The sequence below is a fragment of the Coffea eugenioides genome, chromosome 6, assembly GCF_003713205.1.
Source record: "Coffea eugenioides isolate CCC68of chromosome 6, Ceug_1.0, whole genome shotgun sequence".
NCBI classification, from domain to species: Eukaryota; Viridiplantae; Streptophyta; class Magnoliopsida; order Gentianales; family Rubiaceae; genus Coffea; species Coffea eugenioides.
This window is the reverse complement of record NC_040040.1, coordinates 15,016,800-15,040,117: the sequence shown is the minus strand read 5'-3', so window position 1 is coordinate 15,040,117 and position 23,318 is coordinate 15,016,800. Positions and strand designations below refer to the sequence as shown.

Below are 23,318 nucleotides of genomic sequence, written 5' to 3'. Positions count from 1 at the left end.
AGGACACAATTCTGTCCGTCTGTCTCTCAGTGCAACCTATGATTTCTTGGATAACCCATATTTAACACGAATATACGTACTTAACAGAACCATCTGAATTAAGCTTGAACATGGGAGGGAATAGAGAAAGCAATTTGAGAAAAAATTTATTGATTCTGCACTCTGTCCAAACGTCAAGGTCTCAAGAGTAACATACAGAATTAAATCACCCGATTGAAGATTGCCTCTTGGAACCATCTACTGAACTTCCAAGGTCCCATCCCAAGAGTTTAATTCCCTGGTTGAAGATTTACCTCTTGGAACCATCTACTGAGTTTAAAGATTGCGCATTTATTTGTATGTTTTGACCAGGACATTAAGGCACAGATTGCATTTATTTTGGCAGATGGATCAGCTGTATGTCAAACCATTATATGGTGAGGGTGTGCGCGCGTGGGGTTGGGTCACCATCCCATATCGGAAGATCGTGGGGTCTTTACTCTGAATTTAAGGTCCATAAGGGCCTCGTTCTGTCACCAATTGGCCGAACGTGGTTTCTTTGTGGATTCCTCTTAAATTGCTTTCGGGCTGGTTTATCCGTTAACTCCTGTGTTTGTTCTAATTATGTGTGTTTACTTCCGTTCCCCGGAAAAAAAAAAGATTAGCTGTATGTGACCCCAAGGATTATTTGATTATTTGAGGCTACATTACATGTGGGGTGTGGTGGGTGCACGGCCTATACACTTAAAAACCTCTGGACAGAAGACCCACTTAAAAAACTTCATAACATTGGCAGGATGTCAATTGTACTCTCAATGTCTTTAATAACCAAGTAATTTTCTATCCAAACGCAGCCAGCGTTTAACAATGGTCCACTGGATTTTGCAGATTCCCAGGTAACCTATGGACTTGATTGTCAAGTAGAACCTTTCAATTGGCTCAAAATCAAGTAGTGCTTACTGCTTAATGTAGAGATACCAATGAAAAAGACCGTGCTGCTTTTAGCCGGGAACCAAGGGTAAAGCACACTTTTTTTTAACTTTTTTACTTTAAAAGGAAGGCATGTCTTGCTCACACCATTTTCACTAATAAAGCTATAAAAATGTCAGAAAAGAAAAGAAAGAAGCCCAAAATGCACATTACTTCTCCTTTCTCAAAGCTCTAGAAGAAGACAGGTAAGATGAAAATAGTGTCACTTCAAGCATATCTAAATACAAAATAAGTTGGGAGTTCCAATAACGGTAACACTCCTGTGATATTTGCATATTATACAATGTTTAGCCCTTACGAGCTTGCAAGGTCAGTACTTAGGACCTGAGGTAATAACCAATTGAGTCAGTCAGACTAACAACTTAATCTGCATCAGCAGTGAAATCAGGTTCTGGTGGCTTCTGTAATTTCATCAACTCCCTTGCACTCCTCAGGTTCCTGTTCCGATGGACACCACGAAGTGCATTAGCTGCGAATCTAGATGCCAAAAAGGTTGCGCCGAGGCTATATGAACCTCCGCCGGCGTTATTGCTGCCCCCAGCTGCTGCTGCCGCTGCTGCTTCTTCTTCTTCTTCTTCCTTTCTTCTAAGTTCCATAAGCTTCCTTTTGCAGTAGCGGCGCCAAGCTGCTTGAATAAAACACGCAGCCCAAGTCCTCCATTGCTGTGAGTAAAATCGAAATGTGTGTTGAACTTGTCTAGAGTGAAGCCTCCTAAATTGACCAGCTACAAATTTCAACTCATCAGCCGTCAGAGCAAAAGCCTCCACTTCCATCAAGGCCTTCACTGTCCGGGTGGAAGATGGCAGGTTGGAACCAGATTTTGGGTCCAGTGCCCATGTCAGAAGCTCCTCTCCACAAAAGTCCCCTTCTTTTAACAAACTACGGTTGAAAAATCCACTTCTTCCACCATCAGTTGTCACGCTCTCAAGGCGACCACGTATGATAAAAAGCATTTCATCGACTGGATCTCCCTCTCGAACAATATAAGTATTCTCAGTGTACAAGCAGGGCTTCAGCCTCTCACAAATAGCATCAAGCAATCTCTCATCCATATTCTCAAAGAGAGGAACCTGGGGAACAGTTAACAAAACGTTTGAGCAAACAGCAACCTCAGCATCCATTTTGGAGAAAGCAAAACCAAATATTTTATAAGATCCAGAAGATTAAATTAAGGCTGAAAGCAGCAGCTAGGAAGATGTGTTCGCTATGATCACAAAATAATCTTTTACAACCTCCTCGCCAACTCCCCCACCAATATGCTACTTTGAAGAAATGTTTTAATGACATTAAATCTGAAGATAACTAAGAAAAACACTAAATCACTACAATTTTCTCAGGTGATATCATGCAAAATGTACCTAGCAAGATGGCAAAAGCATCAAACATGTGGCTAATACATGTCTGAGTGTGTCTGGCTGCGTCGCTGTATGTGTGTGTGTGTGTGTGTCTACTTAAATACACTGACTTTGACATGCATCGAATAGGACTTTACAAAAATCATTTATAAAAGATTATTCCTCTTTCCCTCTGGGGTAAAAAGGTTGCATAAACACATATCAAAAAATCTCATCTGATTCTTCCTTCCCAAATGAGTAGCCCATTTATTTCTCTTACTAGTATCTACTACAGTGTTGTCTGAATTAAAGAAACCTCATGTAATCTTTGAAGTAAATCTTAATCTACAGAAACAAGGGAAAATATTTCTGAAACATGCTAAGGATCTGTGAGTAACAAAGCTTGGAAAACCTGCCACAGGGAAAACAAATTAATTGGTAGCCTAGCAATCAAAACATTCGAGCAAACATAGCAACTTACCCTCTTCACCAAAGCCAGACAAAGATGGCGCTTTATGTCTCTTCTGAGATCTTTTGGCAGACTCTGTACCAAACTCTCTTCATCCACCCCACGTGTTTCTAACCATTTGTATTGATCGTATCGTCTAACTCTTTCGCGCAGATCTTGTGGAAGTAAGCGATGATGCATCCATTGCTCTGAGTCACGCCTTTTAACTCTCATCTCTTCAAGTCGGATGGTAAGAGACTGGAGATAGGTCTGTGATAGCATGAAGCAATATTATTAGGACTGACAGATAGCCAATCTGTAGTTTGCACTTGCTTCTCAATGAATTATCTCTCTGATTACAAGATAGAAGCATATAGAGTTCATCCATCAGTATGCCTAATATTTGCCCAACACATATCTTATATTCTTAAAAGATGTGACACTTTTTCAACAAACTTTAGGCCCTTTTGGAGGGGGGCTGAGCGAAGAGGGGCAGGTTAAGCCTAGAAGGTAAATTGTGAGTAATCTTAATAAAATGACCAAGAAACTAGTATTAACAAGAAAACAACGAAATTAAGGAAAAAAATTCATAAAAAAAATGTGAAGAGATAAACTGAGGTAAGAGACAAGTTGCTGATATTAATATCTGAAACCCTACAGTGCCACCCTTAAGTCAATTATGTAATTGGTGTCTCTTCACTGAGAAAACTGCAAGTTCTTGGATCTTTTTTATTCTGAAAGAATTTCATAGGCTCTTTTGCTGAATCTCTAGCCGCTTTCAAAATTCTGAGCAGCTGTTGTCTTCTAACTGCAAGTTCTTGAATCTTTTTTTATTCTAAAACTATGAAGCTCCTTAGAATCTCTCTCATTCAAGGAGTGGATGTTTATCAATCATGATGCATCAAATCAATCCCAGTGTTACAGCAATGTATGTTATTAATTACCAAGAATGCCATTCACTAGGTCATCCTCATTGCCAGAGCCAGCAATGAGAACCATTCAGCATGGAAGACCATTGCTCTGGGCTTGGCAGCATGAGAAAATGGAGGTGTTGTTAGGTGTATAGCATAGAGAGATTCCAAGAGAGACAGATATTCAAGAGTATTGTGACAAATAGACCCAGCTGCCGTATTGTTTATGGTGCTAAGCTGGAAATCCATGCTACATATTGTCATACATGGTGCCATGAAGTGGGGAATACTCGCCTTCTACAAAAATTGTGAGTCTACTAATCTCTCACAAATTCTGACGGTATATTTGCAGTATCATTATCAAGCAATATAAATAGGTGAATGTTGTAAACCCAAAACAAAATAATTACCATGTAAACAGCTAACTCTTAAAACTCATCCGTTGCTACAAAGACCTAATTTCTAAAGTGTTTGCATTCCACAAAACTGACCAAATTCACCATAAAAATTAAGAGTTAATTACATTTACCACCCCTGTGATTTGACCAAATTACTAAACTAACCCCATGATTTAACCAAGTTACAGTCAAACCCCTTGAATGCCAAAACATTTATCAAATGCCCCCCTCATGTTAACTAACATTAAAAATCCTGCTTGCATCAGCAAAATATATGTCTAAAAGCCCCAACATACCCTTCTGCAAATTGTGTTGATTACAATTACCTCCCCTCAGATTTATCCAAATTACATTTACTTTCCTTGAGGTTTGTCCAAATGAAAAAAATAAACCCCATACTTCGTCCGTATTAGTCCAATGCTTTACATAGTCAATCATTTACTCAATATACGTTTTCACTTGTCAACATCAAGTGCAACAAAAGTTTTGATGAAAACCTTAATATTCCCAATAATTACAAATATTTAATTTTTTCGATCATCTTTTGCTCCAAGTTACAGTTAGCATAACCAAAATTCTAGTCACATGGCAACACAGTGAATACTAATTTGATCACTGATATAATTTCTTTAGCCACCACTATTACATTTTTTATATTGAAAACCTTATCCATGTCAATATGCAAATAATTAAACTCTGTTTTCCAAAAAAAGAAAAATAAAATATTTATTGTAAATGTGCCTATATGCATTTAATTTTAGGGTTTCTATACAAAGACATAAATTTAAAAATCAGCAGTAAAAGTCCAAAATAAAACACTTATATAGAATTAAGGATAAAAATAAAATTCATTTTATGGATAAAAAACCATATACTGTAGTTAAAATTTATTATTATACACCAAATTGTATGTTTAAATAAATTGGATAATTGTTGTGCAAGAAAAGTGTTGGAGAGTTTTGTAGTGGCTGAAATAAGTCGTAGGCACAAGTTTTCTCAACTTTTTATTTTCATTTTCAGTAATGTAATATTGTTTTACTTTAATTTGGGTTTGATTTTTTCTTGGATCACAATAAGAGATTTTCTTATATAGTTAGCTATTCAAAAGTCAAATTGCACTCAGGTCAAACTATAGGTGTCCTTTTTTGTAATTTGGACACACTTTGAGGGAGGCAAATGTAATTTTTGCAAAGGGCAGTTCTGTCATTTCCCTACTTGCATTAGTTGGCTTTGAACCTCATAAGGGGGTGACTGTAATTTAGCGAAACCACAGGGTTGGCTTGGTAGTTTGGTCAAACCACATGGGAGGTAAATGTAATCAACTCTAAAAATTAAGTTAGCCATCAGGATATGATGCAGTTGCTATTTCATTATTTGAGAAGTCTCAACCACTTAGGAAGTCTAACATCACCTCTCATAAAAGTAGTTTTTGTTTAAAAATATCATGTCCTTCATGACTTTCAGATAAGTACCTTGTTGGCCATATACTGATATTCATGACATCATTAGGTGTTAGAGATCTCAGGACCATAGTGGTTAGTGAAATTTTTCACAGGTCATCTCTAGGTCAAGTTACTTAAGTACTGCATTTACAAGTCAACAAAAGGTAGTGGCGAAAAGAGTACCAAAACGTCTTTAAATAATTAGCTCCGCTTTACTTCTCAAATTCTCCCAAGTCTTCTTCTCTCCTGTATGATCGTTTCATGTTTCATGTTGAAAAGTGACATAAGAGTTAATTGATGTGATGTTAAGTCTGTCTTGATAAAAACTCATTGAAAGTTTCTCTTCGTTCTTCTTTGCCTATGTTAAACCTTCTTGTAGTAAGATCTGTACAAGCAACTGAGGAAGACAAACCTACCAAAGATAGCATCACGACAACATCCTACCATCAATTTAACTTAAAAAAGTATTAACTTTTGTAGCTTCAGTTCATCACAAAGCTAGTTCAATCTGATACAAGACATCCTAACAACTCATCTTTTCTACTCAATGCTCTTCAGATGTTACAAGAGTTACCTTCTGACCTTAACATCCCCATTCTTTGCCAGGATTGACAACAAAATCTTAATGAGAATATTAACCAGGCATTTAGCATTTTAAACCCACACCAAACACAACAAAATACAAAGAAAGCACCTGGATGTCAAAACTTCAGATCTAAACTCGCTATGTCCCCATACAACATGTCAAAACCAAATAGATCTCATATAAAATTGTCAGCAAGACGTTACTCAGCATTATATACCCAAGCAAAGGCATATTGATGAATGAATTTACCCAAAACACGCCATCAAGTAGGTAGATAACAATCTGGCTTCAGTTGCGAAAAAAGGGAGTGGGGAAAAAAATGATAATGCACTAAACAATGTGAAGTACTTTCAGCTTAACAACTTCGAAGAAGTGACCTATAAAAATAGTTAGTGGAGACCTTTTCTAACCTCAGTTTCGACAAATATGAGTAAGCTTCCATGTGGATGGTAACAAACATGACATATTCATCTTGTACCAAATTATTCAAAGATAATTGGTAAGGACTCCTAAAATCCTGGTACAACTCATACGCTACCGTTTGAAATTCATTAAATAGGTTCATACAAGAAAGGATGTACTCGCTGAAAATTTAGATCAATTTTACTAATAAAACACTCCCTTAAATCAGGAACGAACCATATGCCTCTGTCACTGATACACAGAAGGATTAAAGATCTACAAGTGCAAAATATGGCTGGGAAAAACAATAACACTAAATGCTGAAATGATGAACAGTAGCAATAGCATGCAAGTCATCTGTTACCATAAATACTTATAGTGAGATCAGAGTAATTTATGGAAATTTTAGTTCCATAATCAAAGTGTTGAAAGTTATTTCCTAACTATATTATCACAAAAATCAGTATCAACAAAGAAGCACTAATACACCACATATTAGATTAGTACTTCCCTATTCCTAGAGATTTATATGCTAAGTTTCTCTTGACCATAAAAAGGCTCCAAAAAACCCTTTTACAAATACTTCTGCCATTCTGGTACAATGGTTTTTATACCACTAAGGGCTTTTATGGAAATAATTTGTTATTAAATACAGGAATAATAGGATATCAAATTTTGGAACATAGTAATTTGGAAATTTACCTAAGAAGTTGACACTATCTAGGGATTTGGTAGTGGCAACACTATCCACATCAATATGTGTTTTCCTAAAACATGATCAAGCAGAGGATGCAACTTTTTTTTTAATAATGCAGGGGATGCTTGCAACAAGCACAAGAAATATCAGACCAAAGTTCATAGGAGAATTTGTGCATAAAACTTGATGCTGCATTTAAATACTGCAAGATCCAAGTCAACTTATTCTCCACATCCAAAAAGCTAAAAAATATGAACCCAAACCCATATTAATCACAAAAATGAAGTACAATAACATGTAGCAAACATCAAGTAAAGAAGGCAGCAAACGTATATGTACATCCTCTGGTCAATGTTTGTAGTTTACCTGCATGTTGCCAATTAAGAGTGCAAAGAGAATAAGGCCAAATATTGCAAGTGCAATAGAGAACAGAGACTCTCCAGGATATGTACTTGTTTGAAGCCCCTGGCCAAGTGTGCTGCATGGTGTGAAATTGGCTCAGAAAAATGTTTCAAACTGCTCATTAATTGCGATAAAAACAAGGTAGATACACAAAAATAACAAAAAGCAGGATTGTAGAAGAGTCTAAGACATTCTTAATGATCTATGCACAAATTTTGAGATCAACAAGTTAAAGCATCTCTCTCTCTACCTCTACCTCTCTCCCTCTCTGTTATTTTTAAACTTCTTAAGCTTATTCACCAGTGATCATGAAAAACTAAAAGGTTGGCAGTCCAGGAACTCAACTTCAACATATATCTCTTAAGCGGTTTCTTACTGATACAGAAAAGACAAAAGCATATTCCACTCCTTTAGTCATTCTCCACCAAATCCATCTAAATGTGGATCTTCTGAAAGAAGTATGCTTCAAATAGACAACTTCAGAGTGTTTAAGCTACACATAACTAGACCTAGGACCCAGTATAGAACAAATCTCTAGCAATTTAACCTCAGACTAGAAAGCATCCCCACATTGTGCTCCAAGACCCAAAGACACTAACAAGAAGGGAAATCAAAGCATGTAAAATAAGGGAAATCGAAAATGCCCAAGAATGCAAAAATAAAAATTCTATTACCCTATTTGACTCCAGCCAACCAAAGCTTTGACAGGAAGAATAGGCATTATAGGGCACTATCACCACAGATAATGAAGCAGATTGTTTTTGAAACTGTATTACCAGATTAAGGATTACATCAGCTACTCCAAAAAGTCAGATTTAAGGAGCCAATTACTTAGACAATAAAAAGGTTTAAAATCTACAGGAGAGTTTTATATTACTCTCTAATTGAATTCATAAACAGCCTTGTTTCAGAACCCAGATGCAGAAACTTCAAATTTTAGCATTCTCCAACACAGAGAAATAGTAATTTTAGCAGAAAACAACTGAAATATATTAGGGCCTGCTCCCATTTGGTTTTGCTATTGTAGAATTTATTATGGAAAAGTGAGTAATTTAATATCTAATGCATGTCTTGGGTTCATAAGTAGCTTAAAAGTATAAGTGGAAAGAAGAAGGAACATCTCAAAACAGCTTTTAGCTGAAAAAAAAAAGGTCTATAATCAGCAAGTACAGTGAAGGAAAGACCAGGCACAAATCTTCATGTACTGTTAATGAAGAGCATGCATAGAAAAAAAAAAGAGAAACTCATATAATATTGATTCAATTGAAGCATGATTGCTCATTCACCTCAAATTCTGTAGCCCCCACCAAAGGCAGTAACAGTATTTAGATATGAATTTCTTTGAATAGACAATGCCCGATGACAACGCCTGCTCAAAAATTCCAAAATCAAATGGTGGATTTTCAACACCCACTCCACAAGATGCATTTAGCACTGATTCGCTGATACCGCTCCAAGAATTAAAATCTTTCATATTCTGATTGCCGCAGTACAAGAAATTAGTTTCGCATTTTCCAAGTCTAGTAGTTTTGCATGCTTTCTGCCAGCAGTAGTCATTGCGTTCTACAGATAACAAGTACCAGAGTGCCCCAACTATCTGCAAAGCCAATCCAGTGGAAAAAAAAAAGGATACTGTTATTTTTCTAAGGGCCAATATGGCTAATTATTACAATTTCAGTATTTGAAACGTGAAAAATTATGAGACTGAAAATATATCACACTGCAAAGACATACGTGACTGGCTAGCATGTATAACAACAAATAATATACAGCACCAGCCCAGGCAGTTTGAGCAAAGACACCAGCTGTACGTTTCAGCTCTGAAGTGAGGGGTAAAACCCGGATAAACCTCGGAATATACTGAAGAATAATAATAACAAGCAATGCTTGTTTTGTAGTGTAGACATCTGAACCTTCGGATTTCTGGAGAAATCTCCACACAACAATCTGCAAAGATGCAAAACAGTAATGTTAAAGAGGAAGTGAAAAAGTTTTCCATTTTCTGACATTTACTACTACTCAATTTCAATCAGCTCACAACAAGAAGTCTAATGACATAGCTGAAAGAGATTCATATTCCATATTAAAAAAGCACACTTTGGTGCACAAAAATTGTTTAGACCAATCTAAAACTATTATTCGGGTTAAAAGTTTAGTTCTCAAAACATTCACATAACCACAATCTGGAAGCAATACCCCAAAGAAAGCAGCCTGAAAGAGTATACATGCAGTCCAACATAAATAGAAATAGAATAAAATAAGGAAAATGTGTAGCATCAACCAAAGAAAGATACCAACCACAAAGAACAAGAAGATAGTGAAAACCAAGTTTGCATACATATGAATGCTTATTACCAAAACATGTATGCACTTAGCAGAACTCAAGAATAATTTTTAAATAGAATTACTTTTTTAGTGTTTCGAGCAGATTTACCAGCTGAAAGAAGGAATGTAGTGTCACTCGGGTGCTGATTTTCAGTGTGCTAACCCACAAAGAGAGAGAGCAAGGGAGCAATGAAGAACTGATATTTTTAAAGCAAAAACTGGAAAGGTAGAGAAATGTGAGATGGTGCTAAAAATAATTAGCAATTGTATAACACAATGGATACACATATCCTTAACTATAAAAGCAGTCAATTCTTGACTCCTGAAAAGAGAATTGTTCACAAACAGGAATAAGCTCTTTCTTTGCTTTCACAAAGAAATCTAACAACTAAACGAAGGAGAATCTTATGAGAGAAAAAATTTGAATGGAGAAAAGCAACAAGAAAATTTTATATTGTGTGAATTTGATAAACTTTTACCAGTTAGTGCACAACATTTGAAGATTATAAGATTCTCATTCCCAAAAATCGAAAAAGAGGATAAAGCTAGCACTCAAAACAACGTTGTCCAAACTAAAAATTTCTCCAAACCTGAGGTAGCGGAAGCACTGAAAGAAAATCAATTATAAAGTAGGACCACACATATCGCTTGGCAATTTGAGCTGGATCTATTACAAGTTCTCCTCGCCCAAAAACTCGAGATGATGGTGCGATAAATGCTGTTCGAAACTGAAGAGCCATATGAATTAGATAGAAAGCATCAATGACCGTACGCAACGTAGTAGCTATGATAGCTAATGATCGATGGATGCCCAGGCAGTTTGCTTTATTATCAAAAACTGGAAGGTAGAAAAAAATTGGATCCACAGACACCGCTAGAATACATGATATGACAAAAAATCTATTCCACCGAAGAAGGAACTTGGCTTGAGGATCAAATATTTTCTTCTCTGAAACTTTTAGATCTTCTGGAAACACAGCCCGCGAAACACCAAATCCAAAGGATCTACCAATTGATTTAAGCCCTTCAGATCCTTTTTTCATTCCTCTCTTAAACGATTTGGATGTAGTCGTAGTTGAAGAACCAACTCGCCCTATGCCTTCAATGCCAAAGCCACATTTATTTGTAGCCACTGAAGCAGATGGCGATGACAGTGTTGAGTCCAAGTCATCCAATCTAAACACCCAAAAAAAAAAACAATTCAGTTTTAGATCAGAGTAAAGAAAGAGAACAATCATTGAATAACTCAATCTCCAATGCTACAAGCTATAAAAGAAAGATGGGAAGAAGAATTTCCTTAATGGTACCCATCACATTGCAAATAAAGACCAGATTCTGAAAATCAAAGAAGGACCTCTCCAAGGCAAACTAGGCAAATCAAAAAAATTTAATTAGGACATATCTGTTACAAGTCAAAAGAATTTCTTCGAGTTGAAGCAGATGGAGAAGAGAATATGCTAAGGTAAACATATAGGTTCATAATAGAGTTATTTCAAAGTCTAGCCATTAAGCTAAGCAAACGTTCAGCTTAATAACCCATACTTTTAAAATCTTTTACTGCTAAATGACAATGAATGAAGCAGATTCCAACCACATAGCCCAAACAGTAGTAGCACCGCAAGGAATCAGGATCTGTTGGTCAGGCCATAATAAATCTTAATCATATGTGCACAAAACTACAAACCAACAGCTACCTCACAAACTTCTCTCGCTGTCCACCGATGTACTGTGACTTTGCAGCGTGGTCAAACATCTTAGAGTACCAAATGCATTAATGTGCACTGCAAGGAAGACAACATACACTGTGAGGGCCTATTCCACTGAAGACAAATCAGAATGAACACTAATACTTTCATCATTCACTCCAAAAAGGCAAGAACACATTAAACCATATGTATAAGGCCAGACTAGGAACCATATTTATCTAACATAGAAATGATAAGCTACCAGGGCCGACAATAATAACAAGGAGTATGTTCGGATAGGAGATTATATGGAAAATTTTTTTTGGAATAACATTGAAGCACTTGCTTTGATGTGATATATGTGAGATAAAAGGTAGTTGGGAAGATAAAAAGATGATTGAAAAATGTTCTTATGATGCAAGCATTTTTTTTGGGTAAATAATCATATATTTAAACAAACCAGGTGTACCTAAGTTCCATGGCATACGTGCTGTTGGAATCAATAGGGTTACTACTTCCCATTAGCATAGAGAGAGAACGGCTTTTGCAGCAAAATGTGCTGGAAATCCATTTCCCCTTCTTTACTAGAGGACGAGATTGACTCTAATGTAGTGCAAGTCAATTTACAACATCATCCCAACCAACAATCATGGTATAATAATTCTCCTTCCCAGAGCTATTTTCCTGCATAAGTTACAGTATCTTACACTTGCCAGATTTTCAGAGCACCTCAACACAGAATACGGTCACCATGATTCACAAAATTCAATAAACAAAAAGAGGTTCCCATCCAGAAAAATGAAGAAAAAAGGTTAACAGATTCACCACTAGAAAAGTGCAGTTTCATTTTAATGAATTATGCTTTAAAGCAGCCGCTCCCCGAGATAAGGAAGCAGCATACCAAACGTCTCCAAACAGTAGTTGGAGGTGACAAAAATATTGCTAGCTTAGTTCTGCACCATTTACATTTTATGCAATCCTGCCAAACTTTCACAACCCAATTGAACTCTTCCCATATTCAACAATGCCTAAATCAACCCAACTGACAAGATGAAAAATCATCAAAATGTACAAAGAATATAGGAAGAGTTTCTAAAACCAAACTTGAGCTGGGGTCTTTAAATCTCCCTTATTTCAACTTTTTCTACTGTCCTTTTGCTTCTACCCAAGAATTTCATCAGTAGCTAATTATCAGATAAACCCTTTAAATTAAAAGAAAATTTTGCCAGTAATTACAAGTCCACTCAAAAAGACATGAACTTTATGAACTCCAGCATGAAAATTATATTTTGAATTGATCACTGACAATCAAGACTTCCACAGAAGGGGAAGCACCAGCAAAACTAAACTCCATATTCACAAGCAAAAGCCGGCTATCTTTTATTGACCAGAGTTTATTTTTTTAATCCATCTATATCATCATAATCCCAGATAAACAAAACAATAGATACACAAAAATCTACGAGGAAGAAGACAAACCGCGTATCATATTTAGATTTAGGAAACAAAACTAGATCAGACGAAGAGACTTACAGTTACCAAATCTTCAGATAACTTGAAGTAAAAGATCAAGTGGGCAGGGAGACTCGGAAATTGCAAGGAGGGTGATGAAGTGAAAAAGAAATATTCCGTATAGATGGAATTTATTGGTAAATATCTGGCGCTTTTTGGCCTAGTGCTCTTTCGTAGGAACCAAACTGGAAAATGCTGAAGAAAATGGTGAAGTATCTGTCACTGTCAGTGAAAATGTTGGTCAAGACGGACGATGACTTCTTTTACCTCTTTTTTTTTTCTGGATTTTGGTTTGTTCTGTTTTTTTACTTTTTGTTTTGAAGGACCGATAAACGGCAGCAGTTTTCATAGTAACCGTACTAAATAACTACTAGTAAAATAACTGGTACGGTACAGTCCGGAAAAGCCAACCAATCGAGATTTTTTTTTTTTTTTGGGGTTCCTTCACTTGTTAGATTTTTGTCTTTTTTTTTTCTTTTAAAAAAAATTACAAAATGGAATTCTTATGCTAAAACCCTGTGTGACAAAATAGACGACACGAATTAATTATTTTTTCTTATGTGGTTAATCAAGAAAAATGGTTAGGAACAAAAAGAAATTTTTTATAGTAATAATAATTTTTTACATTGTTAAAAATGTGCATGATTCTGAATAAGAATATTGAAGATCTGGTTTAGTTGGGGTTCTTTGAAGTTTTATGTAAAAAAAAAATTATAATAATGTAATATATGTGAAATGAAAAGATAATTGAGAAATACACTAAAATGAATTTTTAAAAAATTTCTTGAAATACTCAAACAGATCTCACTATTAAAGAACTAAGTAAAATTTGAATTTGAATTAAACTTTTACACACATGTCATGAATCCAACGATGACAGTATATACACTGTCAATGTATATAAGATTTACTCTTAAAAAATACACCTTGTATGCTCTCGTTTTCCAACTTTGCTTAAAGAAAAGTTGCAAATGCACTATATATATTGTAGTTGGATTAAATTACATATAACCCTCTTCGTGTTTCGTCTATGATCATATGATTCTTCAAATGGTTTAAAATGTGATTTTATGTTAAGTGAAAAATTAATTTTAAAAAATAGCCTATATAATGTCATGAATTGAAATACCAATAGTGGCCTTGGTTGGATATTAAATTAATTGATAGCTTAACTATATTGTATACAAATATAAGAAGATTACGTAGATAAATATAAAAATCACTGAGAGGTAAAATTGATATTTATATAAACCATAAGGGGATTACATGTAGATTAAGATTTTATCGCAGATGCTTTTAGAGCGCGTTTCGTATAAGCATCGTAACCAATTATATATTCCGTTCATATTCTACTTAACATAAAATCATAGGGGTTAATGTTACTATTTCGAAACCTTTAGAAAGGTCATCTTACATTATACCAAAATCACAAGGGAATATAAGCGATGGACCCACGTAGTTGTATTCACTGTTTTTCTCAATTCCGAAATGTAAAGTATATGTTCAGATATTGAAGCAGTCTACATTCTTATATTAGTAGACTGAAAGAAAATAAAAAGTATAATAACCATGTCGACATTATTAGTAAGGGGCAGGCCTTGGCCTTTTCTTTTTCTTTAGATTGTCAAGCACTGGCAAGTGGCAAGTCTGAATTCTCTGTCAAAAGAATTCATATGTGCTTGTGAAGCTGAAGTATATCTGTATCCTCCTTTGAATTTTTTAAATCTACAGCTGTCTTTTTTTGTCACTATAGATGCAATGTCAACCATCCAGTCCAACTAACAAAAGAATCTGGATTGTTGACAAAACATTTTGCTCTTAGATTTGGAATTTTGAAGAATTGAATTAAAGGATATATTTTATATACACCGACAATATATACACAGATAAAATTAGATGCATGTCATGTATGTGAAATCAAATATTAAAATTTAAATTGTGATTAGTTATCACTTGTCATGCATCGAGTCTCCGCTTATATATATATATATATACTATTAGTATATAGTATATAAATTTTATCTTAGATTAAAATCGTGTAAAAGTGAACATAATTTAGGCATAACAATGAAAAAGGCAAAACCAATGGGGGAGGGAGGGAGGGGAGAGCAAGGGGAGGCGGGAATATCACAGTTCTTTGTGGTGAAGGGTGGCTACTGGCTGGCTGACTCACGGCGGTATTTAGATCACGGGAGTCGGCTGCACGGTTGTGCAATTGGATTGGTTGTTGACTTGTTCATTAACATTTATTTACTAATATTTATTTATAATGGAGATCGAAATTGGAAAGACAATAGTAGACAATAATCTTTAGTTTTAGGAGTAAAAGTTTTGGTCTCAAAAGCATTTTTAGCAAAAAAAAATGTTAGAATAAATTTTATATTTTAAAAATGAACAAAAATTTGTAATTTCTTTCCATTCCAAATGTTAGGTAGACAATAATCTTTTTCAAATGTGTTTTTTTTGGGTTAATTGCACTTTATCCCCTTTACGTATGGGCCATTTCTCAATTTAACCCCCAACGTTTATTTTTTCACAGTTTACCCCAAAGACTAACGGTCAACCCTAATGGAGATAAACAGAATAATGAAAAGACAGTAATATCTTTAAGAAAATAATGAATAAACCCAAAATACCCATACCTCTAAGTTTATGAATGGGATAAAGAAAAGTTTCCAAAATTACACTGGAATAATGGAGGAGGGAAATTTCCCTCCATCTAGCACATGGGACAAAAAAAAAAAAGAAATTCAGATGACAAAAGGTAGGGAACCATTTGTCATTGTCCGTCATCTTTTCCCTCCCTCTATCAGCCACTTTTTTCTCCATCTTTTCTCTCTCATCTATCTACCCATGAAAAGTGCCCATATGCATGTCGGTTATGAATAAAAAGAAAATATAACTGTCTAAAACTCTTTTTGACTTATTCATATATATAACAAAATTAAAGATAATAATAACGGATTATTAATGAAAAATTCTTATATTGTAATTTGAGCAGCAATAAAATCTTTTTCCCGAATTTTCAAGTGTCCAAGAGGTGCACAATGGTGCCTCTTTACCACATCCATACATTTTTTGGGGCGATCTTTCAATATTATTTGAAGCACTTTGTGACATTTTTATGATATTTTGGTTGACAAAGAAAAATTTTAGGAGTTACTGGATCTGTTGAAATAAAAGAGAAAAAATAGGTTTACAACTGGATGGAAGCATGAAAGAGAAAAAAAAATAGGCTAAAAAGCATCAGATACCCCTTTTTATAACTCACTGAGGGACATTTTAGTCAGCCAAAACAAACAGCTCCCTTCCAATGGCAATTTTGGCATCTTGAAGTATTTAACAGTGCAATTGCTGAGCTGGACTGACGGAGGGGGTAAACTATGGAAAAATAAACGTTGGAGGGTAAATTGAAAATAACTCATACTTAAAGGGAATAAAGTGCGATTAATCCCTTTTTTTTCCAGGCTTGAAGGAATATCTTTCCTGTTCTTTCCATTCCAGGTGTCATGCAATTTACTTTTCTAAGAAATTTATCATGAATGCACCGAATAGATTTACTTTTCTTTTTAGTGTGTTTGTTTTTTTGGGCACCAAATAGAAAATGCCAAAAGAATTCTATGCCATGAATTTAAAATTATTGACTTTATTTGCTCGGCTGGCATGATCCTCTATTGTTCAGATTAAATTCTGAAGAAGTGGAATTTTCTAAAATCACTTTCAAAAGATGTTGTTTTTTAAATCTCTGCTCAAATAATGAAAACCGAAATCTAAATCCATTAAATTATTAAGTATTAAATCTAATTTATTTAGGCATATATCACATTCAATGATAAGTAAATTGTTTATCACTTATTTTTTGGATCAAGTTTTGTTTAGAAAATTCAGTACCACTTAATTAATTCAGATATTCAAATTTTGGTTATTAAACGCATTTGAACATATTAAGATTTGAATCCATTAAATTTAAGTGTTGATTTGGATATTCAAAATGGTACCATAGTGAATGCATTGTTTCCTCAAAAGATGCGATGTGTGATTACGCTTTTTTTTATGTATTTATTTCTCTAGACATTTTTCCTTAAGGAACGCATTCAAAAGGCATTGTTTATAAGACAAATTGTGGGGCTCAATAATGAATGAACCCAATAGAATCCAAATTTAGTGGGTCTCAGTGAACCCAATACAATCCAAATTGTAGACAAATATAAATAAAGAATCTCTGAAATTTGCAGTTGCCATCATTTGGTGACAACTTTTCAAATCCATGAAATAATTATTTTTGTTTATCAAAAACAATTTTAAAAAACCCCACTACCTAAAGTTCAGCACTGGAGTACACCGATAATTCAACATGTCGCATTTTAATTCATTGCTATGCTACGAGAAATATATACAGAAAATATATCAATGTAATGGAGAATTTGGATCTGATTAATAACCGAGACATCTTCACTCAAGTGAATCGCATTTACTCCTTCCAAAAAAAAAAAAAAATTTCATTTACAAAATCATTTTGCGAAGCTCCTTTAACAAAAGTCTGGCATATTTCTCGCATTAAAAGTAACTCGAATTTAGAGAACTTTAGCCCGTTCTCCTTAATTTTTTTTTTTTTAATTTTTTTTCCCACGATTGCAACGAGTGCAAGAACAACGTTCATCAGCATTATCCAGCCCAGCAAGCTAGAATTGCAGACTAAGGCCCAAGATTCATCGGCTAAACAGACCTTCCCATCTTACAAGCCATCAAGGTTGAGCACGATCCTGATGGAGTTCAGCATAGGCATTTATTGGGTAACTCTTGCCTATTTTGTGTGGGAAAGTAAAGGGTAAGAAGGTGAGATGAAGAAAAATGAAAATTATTTTTCAGATTATATGTTTGGTTAGCAAGAAAAATTTTGAGGAAAAAATGGGATGTTAGAGATAGTTAGTAGCAGTTGTTGAAATTTTGTATCTAACTTAACCTATTTTCCTTCAAAATTCATCCTGTAAATTTTGCAGGATTCAAGCTGCAAGAAAGTGCAAGAAAATGTTTCGACATTCTTGGTAACCAAACATACATGAAAGGAAACAAAAAGCAACCAACTTTCCTTCACTTTCCCACACACTACTTAAATCTTAGAGTGTTGTGGTCAATGAAGAAGGTCCTAGTTACAACGACTTTTATACATGAAGATAGAAGAAAAGTCAACCACTGCAGTGACTCAACCGGCAATCACCATGCAGGATAGGAGGAAGGTCAAGACTTCTTCTAATATGTTATTATAAACCCTGCCTATCAATGGACGTTTCATACAATAATATATGCGTTAAATAAATAACACTTATATAATTTGACTTATAAATAACACTTACATATCCAAACAAACCTATGTATACACTGTCAGCGTTAAATAAATAATAAATATACATATTTTAAATTTAAAATTTAACTTTTACACATATATTATAGATCTAACGATGATAATATATACACTATCAGTGTACGTAAGATTTATTTATTTATTTTTTGGTTACGGGGCATCCTAATTGAAATTCCCTTATATTGATTGGGTTCTAAGTTCTAACTTCTGAGTAGTTAGAACCGGGATGTTGGCTAAAGACAAATCACAATAAATTGGCTATAAATATATGATAATAATTGTTATCTTGTCATTCTCAAGCAGGATGGAAAGTGGAGTTGCATAATATTGCAACAGCAGACGGGGGATCAGTGGTTTAACGGATACAAATGGTTCTCGTTCCTGACTGTCAATTACAGATGAAACATCTAATTACCAACTAATATGTGCTTCGTTGTCCTCGTGAAAGCTATTGGCTTATTTTATACAAACAAAAAAAAGTTATTACAGGTGCATCTTTATGTCATCCTTTACTTGTTGAAATTCGTTTCCAACTCAAGAAATAGGATAGCAGACAAAATATTACAAGAGTTGCAAGTAGAGGTGCAATTTTTTTTTATTTTTTTTTACATTCACTTTCGCTTTGAACAATTTTGCGAGAAAATAGCATCTTTTAAAGTCTAACGATTGCTTCTAAGAGTTAACCTAGTAAGTAGAGATATAGGTCAAATGTCATCTAGTGACTAAAATTGAGATTTCAGGAGTCAAAAATCTTGAGTTCAGCTCCACTTTTCCCCTCTCTATTAAAATTTTTTTTTCTTAAAAAATAGGATAACTATGAGGCCTTAGGTTTCACTTTTAGACCCTCTCCTTTCCTCTATTTCCCTTGTTAGGTTTTTTAGTTTCCCTTGAAAAAAAGACAACAAAAAAGAAAGTCACTGAACGCTTTAGATGAGTTTTTTTATTTGTGCTATCAGGGACTATTGTCGAGCCCAGCTAGTAACAAAAATGAAGTTACGAACGGTTTCAATTTCTACAAAAAAAAAAAAAAAAAGGGGGAAAAATCGTTCAATCAGCAATCAATTATTGCAAGAGACATGTTTCACATCTGTCAGCTCTCAGCCTGTCCAAAATGATGGTAGTTACATCATCAATCCGCATTAAATTGATATCAAATTTGAGACATGTGTACCTTTCATCACTGGAAAGTTCCATTTTGATATTAGAAGGAAATACAAGAAAAACAAAATTAAAGAAAATGTTTTTACAATAATAGCACTTCATATTGGTACCATACCATAACAATTTGAAATTTAGATGCAATATATATTAGATTAAAGTTCTCGTCTTCCACTCTTTTTTTAAAAAATTTATTACTTGTGCATTGTTGTTCAACTGTAACTGATGTAACTAAGGCCTTGTTTGGATTGTATTTTTCTAAATTTTTTGTTAAAAAATTACTATAGCGATTTGATATATATGAAATAAAAAAAATGAATGATAAATGTGTTTACGAAAAACGTAATAAAAAAAATTACTGTTCAAACAATTTTTTAAATATGCCAAAATAGCTCTCTATAAGCCAAATTGGTTTGATGCGTGGCACATAATGCGCTCATTCATCAACAGCTTGATCGAAGGAGATGAAAAATAAGTACGCATTGGAAAAAGAAAAGAAAAAAACAAAAACATCAATAATGTTTGTGATTGTTATTTTGTCTGAGTGTAAACAATTTTGTGATATGACGTTTGGGGCCATATTCAGCAGTGGGCTTTGGTTGACGTGGGTCAGAGTTGAATTAAATATGAATTACTAGTATTGTGGTCCACGTCATGTTGCTTTTGTGGTCCTATGATACGTCCAATGTCTGTAACGGGTGAAAGTGATGTTTTACCTAAAAGTCCGTGATGGTGCGGTGATTGTGGGGGAAAACATCAAAAAATGTGTCACTGGAGTTTTGGCCATATACATATACATATACATATATATATATATATATATATATTTAAGTGACTAAAATTAGCCCCAATTCAATTCATTTTTGGGGACTATTATAGCTTCTGATAAATAGTTTAGAGACTGACTATTTTGACCTTTTGCTCAAGCTTAGAATAGAGGGTGTCTGCAATTAAATGCTAAGTGTAACAATTAGCACTCAATTCCATCCCTCCTCCTCTGCTATAAAACATTAGTTAATACAAGTACTCAATCCACGACGCCTGATAGATCACCCATTGTTTTATTTCATCACCCATTATTTGATTTCACAAGCACCAAGAAAGGGATAAATTGGGTGATGCAAGAACAGAAGAGGAGATGGGTTGGGTGATACATGAGAGTTTTGACAAAAAGGAAAATATAAAAGACTGGACTGGACCAACCGGCTATGTGGACCAACCTAGGCGTTGATTGCATAATAGGTAATGCGGGCAATGTCTTCATATTTGTCAGGTTGATTATCGGTGTAATCCCTTTGTCGGAGTTGCATGTAATCATCATAGAGAAACCCTCTGTATTTGGGTGGCTCTCCAATCTCTGTAGTGAATTGTGGCAGTGGTTCCACCCATTTGTCCGGCTTCAGGCTGTAGAAAAATGCAAACGAGTCGCGTTCTGTGCCTTCTGTTCTGAACACCCGATGAGTTGCACTTTTGAGTTTATTATTGCTCAGTACCTTCACAAGTCCACCAGACAATCAATCAGAGAACTGACAAACAAAACTTGGGAGTGTGGGATAAAATATAGTATATGAATGCGATTTTGTGTTCCATTCTATGGCTCTGTGTGCAGTCATAAATGACTTGGAATATGATGCCCATTTGTCGGTACATCACATCTCACAAGAAATACAACAATCTATATAAGATGCACTAAATTTTTGTAATCTACAACAATTTATATATATATATATATATATTTTTTTTCCGGTGTTCTAGAGGGTATCCTGGAATCACCCAAACTACTACTGTAAAGACTGACGGTCAGTCCAAGCAGACCTACCCACTGTGCTACAACAATCTATATAAGGTGCACTAAATTTTGTAATCTGCAACAATCTATAATCACAAGAAATACAGCAATCTATATAAGGTGCACTAAATTTTGTGAGAAGTACAACATTAAATCATAACAGCAAACTTGTAGTACTAGATAATAATTGTTGTAATCCACAAGAAATTCATACAAGTTATCCATCCAAGTGCAAGAATTGATGACTTACCTGAAGAATATCACCTATGTTCACGACTAATTTTTCGTCATCAGGTATCACGGGTATCCATTGACCATTGTTCAGAACTTGCAGCCCCCCGACATGATCCTGATATACAAAGGTTATAAGATTGACATCTTCGTGCGGGTATCTCCCAATATTTGCCAAGTTTTCGGCTGCAGGGTAATGCAAGCCTAGTAAAAAGTCCCTATTCCTATCATCGTTGTACTCCTTGAGGAAATTAGGAGGGAGGCCCGAAGCCGAATTGATAATTTCCTCTATTGCGGAGGCTAATTTCACGAGGTAGGGAAAAATCTCCTCCAATACTTGCCTAAGAAATGACGAGAATAAAAACATATTAACAACGCAGTTACCATCATAAAGCACAGCACAAACGCGGTCTAGTTAAGAAAGAAACTTTCCATTGTTCTTGAAAAACTTGTGATCTATATATATATATATGCAGGCAACAAGTTTGAGTACTGAGAAGCATACTTGAATTCAGGAAAATCTTTGGGGTAGACGTTCAAGCGGCCCGGAGCAACAGTCAAAAAGTCCTCATGCCCCTCCTTGGTGCCGAATTGTTGGCTTTTGAAATAACCAGGAGATGGCCTTTCATAAACCTGTGGAACGCACTTGAGTTTCTCTTCATCTGGGCGGTCAAAAAATTCCCTGTAGATCCTCCGAGTTTTCTTCAACAGCTCTACTGGAATCCCATGGTTTACAGCTTGGAAAAAACCACATTCTGTACTTGCTTTCCATATTTCCTCCACGACCTTCTTCCTCCCCTTCTCGTCGCCCTCTCTTAAATAAGGACTCATGTCAATGGTTTGAAGAGAAATCACCTTACTAGCCATTTCGAAAGGTGCAGGTTGGATTTGGATGCCCCTTGTTTTTTGATGCATCAAGGACCTGACCACCTTAGGATTTATATAGAAAGCGGAGGATACATTATGAGTACTTTTATTGACCCAGTGGAAGGCCAGATAGACAGGACGCCACCGACAAGATTGTACAATATATAATTGCATAATATTTACACATCATCATCGATAGCATGTGGCTTCGTGAAAATTTGGGTTGAGACTTTGGATTGGAGGTGTAATAGAAAAAATTTGTGTTTGGATTTTAATTTTTTTGGAGTTTTTTTAGAAAATATACTGTAGCAATTTGATATATATGTTGAAAAATGTGTTTACGAAAAAATATAGAGAATTTTTGATAAAGAATTCTTTTCCAAACAAAGCTTAAGGTGTTATCTAAAACCGTTGATGCAAAGCAAAATTAAGTCATTCTAGACAAGTTTTTCCCACTATTGCTTTCGCTCTGCTTTCCAAATGTTGACATATTTAAATCAAGCAATGGATTTGTTTGGATTGGGCTGTATTTCCTCAAATTTATTTGCTTACATCATCATTACAATTTTCAATACATTTTTTTACCTTTTCAATTACTTTTTTATCTCACATAGATCAAATCATAAAAAGTGCTACAGTAAAAATATCTCTAATAATTCACAATCCAAACAAACCTAATATTTAGAAATTAAGTAGTTTTAGAATTATATTTTTTATTTGGTAATTAGATTAGAATTGGTGTCAAGATACACTGGGAATGTGTTTAGATGTTAGTATGGACATAAGTTACATGATTTTAT

At 34.8% G+C, this 23,318-nt stretch overlaps 2 protein-coding genes across 5 annotated transcripts; both read right to left on the bottom strand.

Moving 5' to 3' along the window:
* Window positions 1-1,093: 1,093 nt before the first annotated feature.
* On the bottom strand, window positions 1,094-13,268 carry LOC113773172 (probable cyclic nucleotide-gated ion channel 5). Of its 4 annotated transcripts, none has more exons than XM_027317745.1 (9): window positions 13,133-13,268; window positions 12,069-12,283; window positions 11,609-11,695; window positions 10,505-11,090; window positions 9,324-9,536; window positions 8,876-9,186; window positions 7,554-7,665; window positions 2,785-3,021; window positions 1,094-2,039 (listed from the first exon to the last, which is right to left on the bottom strand). In XM_027317745.1, the coding sequence occupies exons 3-9, from the start codon at window positions 11,665-11,667 to the stop codon at window positions 1,332-1,334; spliced, it is 2,226 nt and encodes a 741-aa protein (XP_027173546.1). In that variant the 5' UTR covers window positions 11,668-11,695; window positions 12,069-12,283; window positions 13,133-13,268; the 3' UTR covers window positions 1,094-1,331. The 4 variants fall into 4 exon arrangements, with proteins under 4 accessions (XP_027173546.1, XP_027173547.1, XP_027173545.1 ...); XM_027317746.1 differs by having other exon boundaries at window positions 13,139-13,268; XM_027317744.1 differs by lacking the exon at window positions 12,069-12,283.
* Window positions 13,269-20,507: 7,239 nt separating this feature from the next.
* Window positions 20,508-22,588, bottom strand: LOC113772905 (flavonol synthase/flavanone 3-hydroxylase-like). Its single transcript, XM_027317406.1, has 3 exons — window positions 22,157-22,588; window positions 21,671-21,992; window positions 20,508-21,124 (listed from the first exon to the last, which is right to left on the bottom strand). The coding sequence occupies exons 1-3, from the start codon at window positions 22,564-22,566 to the stop codon at window positions 20,852-20,854; spliced, it is 1,005 nt and encodes a 334-aa protein (XP_027173207.1). The 5' UTR covers window positions 22,567-22,588; the 3' UTR covers window positions 20,508-20,851.
* Window positions 22,589-23,318: the final 730 nt, after the last annotated feature.